Source organism: Populus alba, chromosome 17 (genome assembly GCF_005239225.2).
Source record: "Populus alba chromosome 17, ASM523922v2, whole genome shotgun sequence".
Taxonomy (NCBI): domain Eukaryota; kingdom Viridiplantae; phylum Streptophyta; class Magnoliopsida; order Malpighiales; family Salicaceae; genus Populus; species Populus alba.
Genome location: NC_133300.1, coordinates 133,195 through 151,066, shown reverse-complemented (window position 1 = coordinate 151,066; position 17,872 = coordinate 133,195). Strand labels below are relative to the sequence as shown.

General features: G+C 35.3%; 1 protein-coding gene across 1 annotated transcript; it reads left to right on the top strand.

The window, feature by feature from the left end:
• Positions 1 to 9,876: 9,876 nt before the first annotated feature.
• On the top strand, positions 9,877 to 15,122 carry LOC118056077 (probably inactive leucine-rich repeat receptor-like protein kinase At5g48380). Its single transcript, XM_035068180.2, has 3 exons — positions 9,877 to 10,033; positions 10,297 to 11,279; positions 14,873 to 15,122. The coding sequence occupies exons 1-3, from the start codon at positions 9,941 to 9,943 to the stop codon at positions 15,120 to 15,122; spliced, it is 1,326 nt and encodes a 441-aa protein (XP_034924071.1). The 5' UTR covers positions 9,877 to 9,940.
• Positions 15,123 to 17,872: the final 2,750 nt, after the last annotated feature.

Sequence of the window (17,872 nt, the reverse complement as noted above, 5' to 3'; positions counted from 1 at the left end):
ACAGAATCTATGTTTATGTACATATAAGAAAGAAAAAGTTACTTGTATGATAATAAAAATGGAATAGCTTAATCTAATATAAGAATTAATGGCAATCAAGACTTCCTATGGCTCAACAATTGAAATTAATTAGCATAAAAATAAAATAAAATTGAGGTTTGAATTTAAAAATCTTATAACTCATGAATGGCTGCGTGTTTGATTTAGCCCCATTTTCAGGAAAATGGATACTTTTATTTCTAATCAAATTTATATCATTCTCAATTTCCATATTTGCTTCCATTTATTTTTTTTTCTTCTAAAAAAAGACAATTTATCTTTCAATTACTGAGATTAATATTTGTGTTACACATGACATGACATGCCATGATTTTTCTAACAATACACGTAACACTTGTTTAATTTCCCATATTAAAACCCATTAAACCAATACTCCAGGGTCCAGGCACAGTAAACAAACCCCAAATAAAAAGATATGTTTCTTAAAACCCGCCTTGAGTTCTTCAGCCCTACACCAGGAAAACTTGGAAATTTATATGGAAGGGTATTTGTTCTTTCGTTTAAATTTTAAAATTGTAAATTGTAGATTTTAAATGAATGGAGTCAAGATCATAGAAGTGTCAATGTATTTCTATCTACAAAACTTGCTCTTCTTTCGATTCATATCTTTAGTGTTGCCAGAAATGGATACAGTTCTTTATACGATTAATAAAAGAAAACATTTTATAATTATTAAAACAAGTTAATAAATTTGTGGACTTTTCTTTGTGGACTAACAAATCAATGCATCTTCTGTTCGTGGGTGGACTCAACAACGTGTATTTTGAGACCATCCTTCCAAATCGATAATATTCAGCTCACATAAATTTTTTTGATATTGTTATTATAATTGTTTTTATTTTTTTTATCAAGATAAAATTTTTCAGTGACATATATCTTTTTTATCTTATCATAAATATTAGTTTTATAGCCTGAATATTTTTTTTATTTTAAAAAAATCTTATTATTATTATTATAATAAGTTAACAAAAAAATATCAAAATAGTATGCTCATCTTTTATGTGCGATTCGAAGCTAAAAAAATCCTTAAATATTATAAATCATGTTCAAACCCTATGCATAACTTTTAAGAATAAGAGAACAATTTCAATCTAATTTTCAATGAAAAATGTATTATTAGTATCATTAATAGACTTTTGGATCCAAATAAACCTTTGGATTATTCTTTCCCTAAAATGCTGAGATTTTAAGTTTTATGCTATCTAAATTACGATTTAAACTATCGAGATCATTTAAATTTTTTCCTTGACTGAAATCTCTATTTTACTTAAATTTACCACCAAACTCTCTCCTTAGTTGTGTCTCGTATAAAATATTTTAGTGTATTTTAGTGTGTACGATTCTTCCATCATCTTTCTTATCATCATTGGAGTTTTAAGCTATATTTTTATCTAGAGAAAAAAATGCTCATGTAGTATGTTGCTACCCAATTTTTGACCCATGTTTTTGATATATTTTCTAAAAAATCCAAAAATAGAGAAAAACAATGAAAATCCAAAAAAATATGTTTTTTAATATATTCTCGTTATTTTAGCATTTTTAGCGTCGTCTAAAAAGAATTTAAATTTTTTTTAAAAAAAATTTCGAACGCGTTCAAATTTTCACGTGTTATTTTTAAATTATTGATTTTCCTCATTTGAGTCGACGTTGATATTGCTCGTTTTCAAAAAAATATATAAAAAAATAAGAAAAATCAAAATTTACAAAAAGAAAGAAGTTGAGGGACCAAGTTGAAAAACCTAGCAATATTTCACCTACAAATACCAGTCTTCTCAACACATTTAGGGGGGGTAATTTTGACAACATCAGAAAAAAAATAAAGAAACCCTAAACCTAACCCTATCCTTTTCAAAAACCACTACAAGATTTCACAGTTTTACCGACGGAAATATTCCGTCGGTGTGTGATAGAACGTTCGTTGGTAAAGTATTTACCGACTATATTACCGACGAAATACTCCCGTCGGAATACCTTTTGTCGGTGATTCCACATTCCGTCGCTATATCGGTCGGTAATACAAAAAAAACATTTACCGACGGTTTTACCGACGGACCGTGCGCGCCAAAAAAAAAAGTTTCCCGCTTGGAATATACCGACGGAATATGTTCCGTCGGTGTTATGTAAATACCGACGGACTACATCCGTCGGCAAAAGTGTCGGTGATATTTCATACCGACCGAATAAATCCGTCTGTAAATTCGTCGGTATTTTTATACCAACGGATTATTTCCGTCGGTGATGGGATGGAATACCGCAGACACTGTCCAATGCCGACGGATTATTTCTGTCGGTGAATATGTCGGTGATGGGTGTCCAATGCCGACGGATTTTTTCCGTCGGTAAATCCCTGTGTAATTTTTTTTTTTAATTATTTAGAAAAAATAATATAAATTAATAGTAATACAAACCAATTATGCAAATAAAATTTATATTAAGCAACAAAAACTCAAAGTTAAATAATATTCATTACAAAATGAATGTGTTTTAAAAAAAACAATTAATATAAAGGTGGAGGAGGAGGAGGAGGAGGGTGGGGGTTAGGCGGCCAAAAAGGATTAGGCGCACATGTTCCACCTTGTGTCATGTTCATGACCATTTGACGAAGCTCTTCATAGGCCGCTCTTTGTTGTTCAGACTCTGCTCTGCGTTGTTCGTCCGCCAATCTGTGTTGTTCGTTCGCCAATCTTTGCTCTTCTTTGAGTTGTGTGTACGCCTCTGATAGGTGGTCGCACCTTTGCTGCAAGGCCACAAACTCCTTAGATTGGGAGCTCGATACAGATTGGGAGCTCCCACCGGTTGAAGCAGTACCGGTCGACCGCAACTTGGCAGCGGTAGTGTTGGAGAGCCCGTAAACCCGATTTTTATCGGGTCCACCTGACGATCCAGCCTCCATCCACAAATCCGGATCGAATTCCGGATGGGTCGAAGGATCATCCCCGTATCTCTCCCTCAACCGATTATTATAGGTCTCCTGAAAAAAAAAATAATCATATTCAATTCAATAAACATGATAATAACTTATAAAATAAAATGGTTGAACAAACACACCACAAACTGTTGAGCACGGTTGTCAACGAACTGTTGCGTCCCCTTTTGGCGGTCATGACTCCGCACGTGCGTCTCCACAAACAGCTCCATAGGGCTCGGCTCACGTCCAAGAGACGTAGCCTATATATAATGAAACAAATGTATTAACAACAAATTAATTGAACGATATATTTCATTTAAATTAATCTTACCATCCGTTTCGCATGTGCAGCAAACGGAACGGAGCCGCCGGTGTGCGTTGTAACCGAGCCATGAATTTGCCGATTCCGGTTGCCGGCACCGGACTGTGAGCGTCGAGTGAACCGCTCAGACGTCACGTGCTGAACATAGTGCGGCCATATATCTTCCGGGATGTATATTGGTTTGAAATCCCTCCAAACCGCAATATCGTTCCAGCCTTGTAACCCCTTATCCCTCGCTGTTTTTTTTTGCTTTTTTCTGGGCATCATACCAAAAATCACGCAACCTAATTCACGCACGAAAAAATTACATTTCAAAACATAAATAATTATGAAAAAAAAAGTCGTATTGTTTTCGATGTTACCTAATTGCCGCGTGATTTTCCCACACCCTCCTCACAACACTGTCATGTTCATCGTCCCAGCAGAATCGATGTTGTATATAAAAAAATAATCTTTTAAAATGTTAATAAATTATTTACAATTATAACTTGAATTTATTAGAAATAAGCTGAAAATTATATATTAACACGAACCTCAAATCTACGAAACCATGCATTGATTTGAGGCATCCATTCAGGATGTCTGGATATCTGACTCCATTGAAACAATGGAATCTCCATCGACGCTTTAAACGCCGATGATATTAATCGGGCGGCCTCAATGTTTGTGAACCTGAAAAGAAATGAAATTAATTTGTGATTACTTCATAAATTATGTTTTAAATTTGTTTTTTTTTATATAAAAAAAACTAAAACATTAACAAACTTACATTGAAAGATCGTCCTTCCACTGTGCCTCGAACTGGCGGGTAAATTGATTCCGCTTCGAAGGCATGCCGCGTCTGCGATGTGAAACATCGCTGGAAGAGGCAGCATCGGTTGACGGCGCAGGTGGTGTAGGTGCCTCTTCTTGAGAGGCACCTAAGGAAACATCATCATCGCTGCTAGACGAACTTGATTCGACTAGACGACTAGCTCTGGTTTTCATTTTGCGCATCTAAACAATTTTATATTAATAATTGTATAATAAAATTCAAAAGTTAAAAAAAAAATCGGCAGCACCTCCCCTATACTGGATACTACCCAAATTCACAAACCTGCAAATATTAACAATAGCCACAACCAATCGAACCAATCTATACTAATTATTCCAACATATTCAACTATTAATCCTTACAATTCAATAAATTCAAAACAATAAAAAATATGACAAAAAATATATTCAATAAATTCAACAAATTATAATTCAACAAATTAATCATTACAATTCAACATTAACAATTATAATTCAAAAAATTCAAAAAAATATTCAAATATTCAACTTTAACTAATTCTAAGTTAAATTAACTAATAACAATTCTAACAACACAAACAAAAAAAATATTCAATAAATTCAACAATTAAATTCACAAATATTCAACAAATTCAAAAATTATTCAAAAAAATATTCAAATATTCAACTTTAACTAATTCTAAGTTAAATTAACTAATAACAATTCTAACAACACAACAACAAAAAATTTTTCAATAAATTCAACAATTAAATTCAATTATTCAACAATTAAATTCACAAATATTCAACAAATTCAAAAAATATTAAAAAAATATTCAAATATTCAACTTTAACTAATTCTAAGTTAAATTAACTAATAACAATTCTAACAACACAACAACAAAAAATATTCAATAAATTCAACAATTAAATTCAATTATTCAACAATTAAATTCATAAATATTCAACAAATTCAAAAAATATTCAAAAAATTCAAAAAAAAAGGAACGAAATATACATACCTTAATAATGTGTCAAATTCAAAACTTTATCTACATTGCAACAAAAAACACCAACACAACAAAAATAAAAACAACTAAAAATAAAATAAAATAAAATAAATTAGAAAAAAAACACATACCTTTTAATATAATGAAGATTTACAACACCAAATCTTGCTAGAGATTAAAGGTGAAAGTGTTTAAGGATTGAGGTGAAAAAAATGAAAAATCTAAGGTGAAAAACGGAGGAGAAGCGAAGCGGCGGAGAGAAGAAGAAAAAATGAGGCGAAGCGGCGGGGCTGGAACTTATAGGTCAATTTTACCGATGGAATCACCGACGGAATTCACCTCTGTCGGTAACAGGGCAAAATTCCGTCGGTAACAGGTAAAAATTCCGTCGGTATTTTTTGAATTTCGCTCCGAATTTTTAAAAGCCCTCCAAATTTTTCGTAGTCCGTCGGTGATTCCGTCGGTAATCTGACAAGTTCAGAGGCGCAATTAACGCACTTTGGAAAACGTGCAGTCCGTCGGTAATTCTGTCGGTAATATGTGTAACCAAAGAATTACCGACGGACCTACTCCGTCGGTAATTAGGTGTTGGTGGTATTTCGCGTAAATATTTTCGAACTCTCTGTGAGGTACCGACGGATGATTATCCGTCGGTATGGACGTCGGTGATTGTGGCATTTTGTTGTAAATATTTTCGAACTCTCTATGAGATACCGACGGATAATTATCCGTCGGTATGAACGTCGGTGATTGTGGCATTTTGTTGTAAATATTTTCGAACTCTCTGTGAGATACCGATGGATAATTATCCGTCGGTATGGACGTCGGTGATTGTGGCATTTTGTTGTAAATATTTTCGAACTCTCTGTGAGATACCGACGGACTAGAATCCGTCGGTGTATGTGTCGGTGAAGCCGTCGGTAATGTCGTCGGTGGTGGTGGCATTTCGCGTAATTAATTTCGAACTCTCGGTAATCTGACAAGTGCTTACATGTGTTCTGAACCATGTGGCAAATTGTTCATCTTGTAATTGAAAGATCTGGGATTCGGTCAGCTGCGAGTTATTGGAGAGCAAATATTGTCGATGTTGCCTGCAAGTGATAATGAGTGTATGATATTATAATATATAATTAACAGTATATTACTGACAAAGTTTAATTACTATTACACATATATAGACTTACTGAATAAATGGTCTCAGCTCATCACAGTTAAATAGAACATAGTTGTGTGCTTGTTTGAATTCTATTTCCGACAAATATCTTCCTCTTACGGCATTTTTAGGTGTGGGTCGTCCAGTATTGGAGAATATTGACAAGTTCCCACTGGAAGGCACTTTACCGCCATCGTCATGCCGTGGAACGCGATTGATTCTTGTTCTCAGATGAGGTTCGAAATAGTACGAGATAAATGTTGATATCTCTTCAACAATATAGGCCTCAGATATCGAAGCCTCAACATGCGCCCCTCACAAATCAGCCTCCACCGAATCCAGGCCGCATCCTTCCCTAAGCTGGTTCTCTCCCAAACAGCCACATCTAGAACCGGGGAGCCAAAGGGAGACCGCCGCTCCTATTTATTTTGCTGTCTTCTTCTCCACCCGCCAGACCCCGAAGCTGCTCCACACTCAACAGCAGATCGACCACCGGGGAAGAAGAAAGAAGACCGGGAAGGAGGAGCAGTCCTCCCTCCAACGGCGCCCACAGAAGTGGCCTCATCTCCTCACTCGGCCTCAACAGAACAGGTCTCCACCAACAGACCCCATCACAGCGCGCCGATCTCCCGGTCATGGCAGTGGTGGGCGATACCGCCGGTGTAGAAAGGAAGGAGGAGAGGAGAAGTCACCGATCTAGCCATTCATGCATCTAGCCGGTCGGCGGCGCGTGAATCTCTTACCAGACCAGTATATCCGGTTTCCTAGTAGCCTTCAATAAATTACTAGGTGGCGACTCCAATGAACCAAATTCAAGCAAACACTACGCAACAACGAAAAATCGCCAGCCGATGCCGCGCGCCGGATTTTTTTTTGACGTGCGACAAAATGACGACTCCACTGGGGAAGGTACTGTTTCTGACATTATTGGACTAAGCTTTGTGTATTTGATGTGTTTAAGTTTTTTGCATTTTTATCTTTTTGTTAATATTTTTTTCCATGTATTTTATAGAATTGTTTCATGCATCACCTGTATTTATTTTTGAAAGCACACATAAGCTTCTAGGTTAGGTGGGGAACTAGCGATCTGCCCTAAGACTATTGGTCAGGGTTCAGATGCGTGAAACACCCAACTCATATCTGAGTGCCTGCTTGGTAATGGTGGGTATACGTGCCTTAACCATTCCTTGCAACGCCCCCATACTGTTTTTACGAAGAACGTCACTAGGCAGATATGAGACCCTTTTGAGACCAGATAGAAAACTTACCCATGTTCACATAATAAATAGAACCTTTCCTTAAGTTGTATGTGCTATCGTTGTCTGCATCAGGGCAAACCCTTCTTGAAGCATCTTGAACTCAAGACTTGTGGGTGACACATTGGCCGTCACTCCGAAAATTTTCATTGTAGAGTTTGGGCAAAAATCACGATTCTTGCTCCATCATACAAGAGTTACGACCATATTGTCACCCCTCGAAGGGCGAGTTCATCATATAGATTACATGTTCATACATTTTTCATGCATGCACCAGAATGAAAAGTAGGTCCCCTACGAGTCTACAACACCCGACTTTGAATGAAGAAAAAACTCAGAAGATGAAGGGTATGCTCGTCGTAATTTTTGAAGACATGTGTGACTTGCTTCTAGCTTACTCGAGTAGATACTGAAAAATAACTCTAGGAAAGTTCCTTCCAACCGACCTATCATCTTTGTTCAAAACCCAACAATGACTTAGCCCAAAGAAATTGGGGGCAAAATTTGTCAAGAGCCTCGGCGCAATCATGTATTTTCACAAAAGCTTTGGTGGGAAGGCTAACCAAAGGGAATTGCACTACCGGTGCATAATGGAGCCCATTCTTGTGTTGCAAAAAAAAAAAAAAAAAAAAAACTACCTCAGTTTGATCATGCCTAGAAAATTTTGTTTCAACCTATTCCAGTTTTGTTGGTAATTTGGCTCTAAATTTCATAAAAAAAAAAAAAAAACTTTCCCTGTCAAATGAGCCTTTTCTTGTTAATAAGATCATGTGTTTTCCTGTGTTCATAACATACCTTCAATTTTGTTGTTGTTTCATGCAAATAACATATTGAGCATAACCTTTAAGCATGAAACCATCACAAAGAATCTTTGGGTGTGCTTTCCTTTCTTTCAAAACTATGCATGATCGCATATGTTCACAAGGACTTTTTGGGAATTCAAAGTTTAGTACAGAAAATGAAATCATGTTGATGTTTGTCCAAAACAAACGAGTTTTGGAAATTCAGGTGATTCTTTAGAAAGGTAACTATACACCTAGAAAAACCCAAAAAACAAAAAAAACAAAAAAACAAACAAACACCATGAAGTGACTCTAAAACTGAGTTTTGATTGCATGAATAATGAGAAATCACTTTGCATACTCGCATGAAAGCAAGGTTTACCGATCCTAAATGCATGCATTTGAGATGAAGAAAGGCCATCCTTGATAATTCTTTCACAAGGCTTAAATATATCATTTGTAGTCCCCTTTTGAGCCTAATAAATATTTCTTGAAAAATAACCTTGGCTAGAATCACACCCCACACTGGGGGCAAGTGCGATGACATAGAGAAAACCTCAATGATCGAAAGTGCCCAAGCAATACTAGGGGGTATAAAAGAAAATTCTCAATCATCAAAGGTGCCTAAACAAATCTAAATGGGCATGAAGAAAAACCCAAAGGATCCAAAAGTTTTGAGCAAAAAACAAAAAAAAAAAACAATATGATGATGCTCAAAACCATATGAAGAAAACAAAAGCAAAGAGAACAAGCCCAAGCCCAACACAAGGGGGCATGATAGACAATTTTTGAAAGACAGTCAAATGACAAAAGGTCAAGAAACAAGCATAAGTGATCCTTAGTCTTCAAATCCTTTAAATATGGAAGCAATCATTAAAAGGAATTGATATTAAAGTTGATGAAATTCACCTTCTTTATTTTTCTTTTTTTTAGTTTAAACTTTGAAATCAAAAAGAGTTATTAAATATACTAAGTATTATTAAAATTGCTCGGATTAAAGATTTAATCTCATATAACATTTAAGTTGAATGACGTGCAAATACTTTTATTGAAAAAACAAATAAAAGAAAAATAAGTCTACATTAATTGACAAAAACTTATAAATCAGGACTTAACGTTTTTCGTGCAAATTATGGTTCTATAAGGCCATATTCCATTCTGTCGCATCCCATAAACTTGGAATTTGATGCAGGAAGACTTGGCTTCTTGAATTGAAGAAATAGACTACCAAGTGATCAATGCATCTTTTCTTTGTAGTTTATTTATTAATTTCCATACCAATCACTTTAAGATAAATCTTGAATTAAATACAGGGAACAAATAAGATGTTTCTATAACTACAGGGACTAAAATGAGTTTCTGCCACCTTCGACCTGTACGCTCAAGAATAAATGCTCTCTTTGGAGATTTCAGAAACAAAAAGAGATTTCAATTCAAATTTCCTTTTGAGTAGGTATTTATGATTCTTATTTCTCATTTTTGGTCATTCCAACCATTCCATTGTAGTCTTACTCTGATGAACTCTCAAATCCAAATGGCTAATTTATTTTTGGTCATTCCAACCATTCCATTGTAGTCCAAAATGGTTTTTTCTGTTTCAGTCATTTTTGGTTTTTTTTCCTGCTGTGTGCCATGGGTGCATGTCAAAAAAAGGAATAAGAAGATTACGATACAGACGATGGTAATGCTGATTTTGAGGAAGAACAGGAAAGAAGCTGATAATTTAAGTGCTTCGCCATCGTTTGAGAGCATACATGGAGGAGGCAAAGAGGTACTGACAATATGATTATGTGCATGTCAACTTTGAGTGGTTTTCTTTTGAAATTGTTGCAGGACTTTTTGCTTTTCTTTTTGTCCTTTTATTAGACATTTCTAATTATCTCTTATGAGTTTTGAGTTAACTATTCATCTGCAGTTACATGATGTCTTAATTTACAGATAGTCCTAAATTCTTTAACCTGCTTCAATTTCAGGGTAAATGCTTGTGTTTCTTCAACAATTAGTGAGTAATGGATTGGGAATCTATGTCCTCAGATTTCTATGTTGGAGAAGAAGGTTCCAAGAATGAGCTATACAGATCTTAAAGATGCAACAAATAATTTCAGCGAAAACAATGTCATCGGGCAGGGGAAGATTGGGATGCTGTACAAGGCAGCGTTGCCTAGTGGTTATCTCTTTGCAGTGAAGAAATTACACAGCTGTCGAATCCTCGAGGAGCAATTCGTGTTAGAATTGAAGACACTTGGTTCGTTGAGGCATGTCAACTTACTTCAACTTTTGGGATTTTTAATCACATCAAAACATTGGCTTCTGGTTTACAAATACATGACAAATGGTAACCTTTATGATTGGCTACATCCAATGGAATGGACTGTGAGGTTTAAAGTTGCAATCGGGTTAGCAAGAGGCTTGGCATGGCTTCATCAGGACTGCAGTAGTACTATCCTAGTTTACCATCTTAACATAAGCTCAAAGTGCATCTTACTTGATCAGGATTTCGAGCCAAAGTTGTCGAATTTTGGGGAGGCGATAATCGTAAATCCAACGAACACTTCCCCTTTTAACGGTGAGTTTTGGGATGCAGCATTTGCTAAGGAAGATGTGTATGGATTTGGAGTTGTGCTCCTTGAGCTGATTACGGGGGTGGATTCTAGCAGAATGACTGGTTCCTCGAACAGTCTTCTTAATGAATGGATGGGTCATCTTTTGACTAGTTCCAAGATTTATGATGCCATTGACAAGTCTCTGATCGGGCAAGGATTTGATGATGAGATATTTCAGCTGCTTAAAGTTGCATGGCACTGTGTTGATTCCATTCCAGATCGAAGACCAACAATGCATCAAGTGTACAAAGACATAAGAGCAATGAGGGAGAGATGTGGCCAAATTGATGATTCAGAGATTCTAGTGCAGCACCATGAAATTCACCCTCCCAGCTCAAAGGGCAAATCTGTTGAGTCAATGGAAATGTGGAAGCAATCATTAAAAGAAGTTGATATTAAAGTTGAGGAAGTTTCGTATCTTTATTTTTTTTTCTTTTTTTATTTTAAACTTTGAAATCATAATTGAAAAGAATTATTAAATATACTAAGTATTATTAAAATTGCTTGAATAATTTAATCTCAATTAATATTTAAGTTGACTAACGTACAAATACTTCTATTGACAAGAAAAAAATAAAATAAAAATAAACCTACATTATTTGACAAAAACTTATAAATCAGGACTTAATCTTTTTTTTTGACTAATTTGTTTTCCCGCACTTTCGTGGAAATTGTAGTCTCTTTAATTACGGGTACCATAAACTTGGATTTTGATGCAGTAGACTTGGCCTTTTGACTTGAAGAAATAGACTAACATATCAACGCATCTTTTCTTTATTTATTTCCATAGCAATATATAGTCCATACCAATATCGGCAAAAAAGCAAGTTTACTTTTGAGTGCAATATCATTTTAGTGTAATAATTTATCATGAATGGGGTTTTCTCACCCTAACATGTTTTCTCTAAATTTAAATCTAAATCATTAAAGTTCTTATTAATACTTGTTATAATCATCACCATCGTCAAATTAGTGTAGGAGAGCTTTTAAATCCTTAGTTTCAGAAAAGGTTAGCATTTCATCGATAAAAATAAATCTTCAAAACATAAATGTGAAAATCGATAAGGTTTTTTATTTTAAATTATATGAAAGCAGTCATTAAAAGAAGTTGATATAAAAGTTGAGGAAGTTTTCCTTCTTTGTTTTTATCTATTTTAGTTTAAACTTTGAAATCACAATAAAAAAAGAATTATTAAATATACTAAATATTATTAAAATTCCTTGGATTAAAAATTTAATCTTAAATAATATTTAAATTTTCTAAAGCTCGTGTGGATGCCAAAAATCTCAAACGAGATGACGAAACATGACCTAGACGGGAATGCTATAAATAAAAACTAGAAGGTGAAAGACTCAAATAAAAGGAAGACAAATCAACAGTAGTAGCAGTAGCAATAACAACTGGCACTTTTAACTCATCCAAAATATATTGTCCATTCTCCCTACGGCCTGTCCCAATCAGCTTTCGACACTGTAGATCCAGTACACAACAAAAAGAACCAGAAAAATGACTAAATAATTACCAGAATCACATATTTGACCAATAGACACAAGATTTTATTTGAGTTTTAGAATAAGATAAACATTAGAAAGAGACAAGTGAGGTGTGATAATAGAACCAACACCTGCTAAGGGCATAGGAGTGCCATCAACAGTCATAACAAGATTGGAGGACAAAGGGGACACATAGGTAAAAGATGAGGTATCTAGAGATATATGATGGGAAACACCAGAATCCAAAACCTATTCAGAGTGTAACATAACTGAGGAACCATGAAGAAATTGACCTATGGAAGAAGAAGCGAACATTGCTTGTGGCTGCAAGGAAAGAAACTTCTGAAATTCCTTAGCCAAAGTATTAGGATCGGTAATAGAGCGTGGGGAAGCTACTGTTGCGGTATTGTGGTGTGGTGGTTTATAGCCCTGAGGTGGGCTATGAGCATTAGATTGTGACTGACTACTAGGCTTCCAAGCTTGATTATGCTATCTCAACTTAGGACACTAAGCCTTCCAATGACCTTTCTACTTATAAAAACTGCACTCATCGAAGCCAACCCTTATTCCGATCGATGATTAGAGAATGGCTTAGAAGGTACTAATAGTACATAATGATTTGAAGCATAAAGAATTCCTTTTTCAAAATAAAACTGAAGACATATTTCTTTAGTTAATAACTTATTGACAACATAGTCAGCAGAAGGCAGTGGAGAACGATGCAGAATTGAACCTCAAAGTCCTTCGAAATCACTGCAAAGTGCTGTTAAAAACTATACTAATTGTTGTTGCTCTCTACACTCAATATAGGCACCACATGCCTTTAAATATACTGATTCTGTAAGAGCCAATTGATCCCAAAGGTTTGTCATAACAGAATAAAACTCTTGAATACTCATTCTTCTGATGAAGAGCTTGTATGTCATTCTCTAATTGATACTGTTTTGCAAAATTTGATTGTGTGAATAACCTTTACAGAAGATCCCAAACCGCTTTTGTTGTCTCATACTTCGCCAACTGCGTACCTAACAAATGCTCAACAGAATTGTTGATCCAAATAATGATCTTTGCATTATTTGCTTTTCATGTATCTATTAAAACAACATCCCCTCCTCAATATTCTTATGCTTTGTTTGTTTCAAGGAAAATGAATTCTCGGAATTCATTTTCCTCACTTTCCCATGTTTGGTGACTATCAGGAAAATAAGTCAAAGGAAAACCAATTCCTTCCAATTCCAGTCAACTTAAACTTTCCCTTTCCCCGTAGGAAAGTGTTTTCCTTCTGATAAAGAAAGGAAAACACTTTCCTTAGCTGACGCTGCCAATGAATTTTAATTAATAGCTACAGTAGCATCGCATTTTAATTCACTGCTACAGTAGCAGCGAATTAAAATGCAATGCTACTGTAACAGCGACTTATAATTCACTGCTGTAGCATTGAATTATAATTCGCTGCTACTGTAGCAGTGAATTATAATTCGCTGCTACTGTAGCAGTGAATTAAAATGCAAAGAGTTGTTTATTTTATTTAAATAATGGGTTTTTGATTAAATCAAAGTTTAATTAAGTCTTCAAACTCAATTAAATTCTTGATTTCATTAATTAAAATAATCTAAAATTTAATTAAATCAATTCTCCAATTAAACCCTTGATTTAATTAATTAAACTAGTCAAAAGTTTAATTAAATCTTTAAACTTCCAATCATGTTGCCCTTAACCCAAATTTTAATTCATCCTTCATTTATTTTATTTTTATTTTTCATCATCATCTTTTTTTTAAAATAATAAAAATAAAAAGATCAAAATTGGGTTATGACAATTATAAGTGATTAAATATTTTATATATATTAGATAAACTTGAAAAAAAAATTAATTCATTAATAAATTATTTTCCAGTTCATTTTCCATAACACAACCAAACACTGGAAAGTGTTTTCCAGTTCATTTTCCATAACACTACCAAACATCGGAAAATACTTTCCCGGAATTCACTTTCCAGGAATTCATTTTCCTCGGAATTCACTTTCCAAAAGGAAACCACTTTCCTGCAAACAAACGGAGCCTTAGGTATCATATACGTTCCACTAACATACTCCCACATCTTCTTACCCTTAAGGAAATTTCTCATTACATAACTTCAATACGAATAGTTCTTCCCATCCAATCTCACACTCACAGACTGAACCGAAACAGACTGAAGCAAATCATCTCTTTCAGTAGCCATAATCAACAATCATAGAAAACCATAATACAAAAGCAGTGGAAAATAAAATACCAAATTGCAGAAACTAAACAAATATCTTATTGACAAAATACCAAAATAATTAAGAAACTAAATGCAAATATTAAATTACATAAGCTGAAGGGAAGATGAAATACCAAATTTTGCAGAAGTGGAAGACAAAATTTCACTCCAAAAAATTTGTCTATTGCTTTTCATTTTACCTTAAGTAAGATCATTGCTAGCTACAAACTCATTGAGTACTGATCTTTGTCTTGTTGTGTATATTTAGTGTAAGTAGTGCAACTGAGCCTGATGTTTATTGCTTGAAGTCTATTAAAGATTCCTTGGAATTGGAAGACCCTTACAATCACTTCTCTTCATGCGACTTCACCAATCAGACTGAAGGTTTCATCTGTAGGTTTACTGGAGTCGAATGCTGGCATCCTGATGAGAACAGAGTCTTAAAGCTAGCACTCTCTAACATGTTGATTCCATTCCAGATCGAAGACCAACAATGCATCAAGTGTACAAAGACATAAGAGCAATGAGGGAGAGATGTGACCAAATTGATGATTCAGAGATTCTAGTGCAGCACCATGAAATTTTTAATGTATTCTAATGTTTGCTAAGAATGTCGTCAATAAATAAATAAAATAATATTGAGTGCAAAATCATTTTTAGTGTAATAATTTATCATGAATGAGGTTTTCTCACCCTAACATGTTTGTCCTAAATTTAAATCATTAAAGTTCTTATTAACACTTATTATAATCATAACTATTATCAAATTAGCGTAGGAGAGCTTTTAAATCCTTAGTTTCAGAAAAGGTTAGCATGTCGTCGATAAAAATGAATATAATAAAGCATAGATGTGAAAATTGATAGGGTTTTTATTTTAAATTATATTAAAGCAATCATTAAAAAAAGTTGATATAAAAGTTGAGGAAGTTTTCCTTTTTTGATTTTTTCTATTTTAGTTTAAACTTCGAAATCACAATAAAAAGGAATTATTAAATATACTAAATATTATTAAAATTCGTTGGATTAAAAATTTAATCTCAATTAACATTTAAGTTGATTGAAGTGCAAATACTTCTATCAGGAAAAAAAAAAAAAAAAAAAAAGAAGAAGAAGAATAAGTCTAGACAAAGAAGTTATAAATTAGGACTTACTTTTTTGACTAATTTGTTTTCCCACACTTTCGTGGAAATTGTACTGTCTCATCATGACATCATGAACTTGGAATTTGAAGCAGGAGACTTGGCTTCTTGACTTGAAGAAATAGACTAACAAATCAATGCATCTCCTCAACGTGTTCAATTAATGATCTCTTTTTATCTAGCAAAATGCTGTAGAAAATCAAGAGCTTCAAGACTTTGTTACCTTAAACTTTGAATGATCTCGTTTTCTCTTTTTATCTAACAAAATGCTGTAGAAAATTAAGAGCTCTAGAAATTGTGAGCTTAAACCTTGAAGGATCTCTTGTTATTTGCCGCTGTTTTGCTATCTACAAAATGGCTGTGGGTGGTGCAAAACTTGCTCTTCTTTTGATTCATATCCTCAGTGTCGCCGGCAATGAATACAGTTCTTCACAAGACAACGACCACGGGGTATTCACTGAACACGGGGTATACAGTTCTTCGCCGGCAATGAATACAGTTCTTCACAAAAGCATCATTCCTGAACAATATAAATGCATATTCTTGAGAATTAAAATAAATAAAAATAAATTAAAAAAGAGGGGTATTCACTGAACACCTCCTTACAAGATAATATTAACGGTTTTATCTCAAGAGCATCTTTGTGTTGGAATTTGTCATTAATGGGCAATAAATGACCCTTGACAATTGCAACTGCTGAACATGGTGGTTGCACCCACCATTGACAAATGGTGCAACCCATGTGCAATCATTTATTGTTGAAGAAAAGGAGCCACCATTTGCCTATAAACGAGGCATGTGTTGAGAGCTAAATGTGAGAGGAGTGTGAGAACGTGAAACATGTAGAGAGAAAAAGAGAGCTGCAAGGGCAGCAAGAGAGCTGGGAGTAGAGTGAATGAAGTGATCCTCCTCCTCCATGTGTGTTGTAATCCTTTCTCTATCTATCTCTAATAACATTGACTCTCTCCCGTGGATGTAGGCGGTTTTTCCAAACCACGTTAAATATTGTGTCTCAGTGTGCTTACCCCTCCTATGAGCAATAATCAGTACATCACCGGTCCCGGATTCTGCACAACAATTGGTATCAGAGCTGATGGTTTAAGTGGTGTTTGATTTTTTGCTAAAAAATGAAAGTTGTCAAAATTATGTTTTGACCATACCATCGTGTAGAGGAGGCCGATATGAAGCCACTGGTGAAAACGGCATCAAAATCGGACGTTCGACATGGCAGCACTCTCCATCACTCTCCGGTGAGGTGGCGAGCCATGCACGCAGACGCGCCCCACACGTCTTCTTCGCCCGGATGGGCTGACCCGACCCATGAATAGTATGAACAATAGACCTGAACAGTATGCACAGTAGCATGCAAAGGATGACGTCATCATGACGTAATGATGACATCAGCATGCATTGATCAGTCAACTGACACGTCAGCATAGTGGGACCTATCTGCCACGTCACCAGCCTCGAGCCAAGCCGAGTTGAGCCGAGCCGAACCGAGCCGCGAGCCGAGGGATAGGATCCAGTGTAGCTGATCCTATGTGCAACCGGATCTGAGATTGAATCTGAGCCATTGATCAGACCAGAATTGTTTTGATCAAATCTTAGTCGTCTGAAGTGCGATTTGGACGATTCAAGACATGTTTCCAGCTAATTTGATCGTTCCGGATGGAATGGTATGGTCCGATCATTGATATTCGAGACCAAAAATGGTAGTGGTGTATTATTAAAGAGAGATTGCCCGATCAGTAGGCATCTGAAGGTCTGGATTGAGGTCGATGGAGATTAAGAAGAAGAAGGTGCACATGTTTGTCCAATTACATGTGCTGAACTGTTAAGTGGAGAAATTTAATGCCTTGAAGGAAGGCAAAATTGGGACACTCTGGACACCCGGTTATGTGGACAATTAGAGGTGGAGAGTGAAAATTGATGAAGACCAATCTTGACGAATCTAAGCACTGGTAGTCTCGCTAGATGTTGAGAAATCAGGAATGAAACCAGGATACCCAGATCGCTTGTAAAGGAAAGCTGCAACAAAGCTAGCAAATGGTTGTATATACGGAGAGACAGTACGATGGATAGATATGCCCTAAGAAGTTCTGTCTAGGAGATTGGGTTTTAAGCGGGAC

What these genes read in the sequence shown, in the direction of transcription:
- LOC118056077 (XM_035068180.2), top strand. Translation starts at nt 9,941, where the DNA reads ATGGTAATGCTGATTTTGAGGAAGAACAGGAAAGAAGCTGATAATTTA. An exon ending in TACATGGAGGAGGCAAAGAG is followed by an intron (nt 10,034 to 10,296) that starts GTACTGACAATA and finishes CTATGTCCTCAG; the next exon opens with ATTTCTATGTTGGAGAAGAA. An exon ending in ATTAAAGTTGAGGAAGTTTC is followed by an intron (nt 11,280 to 14,872) that starts GTATCTTTATTT and finishes GTGTATATTTAG; the next exon opens with TGTAAGTAGTGCAACTGAGC.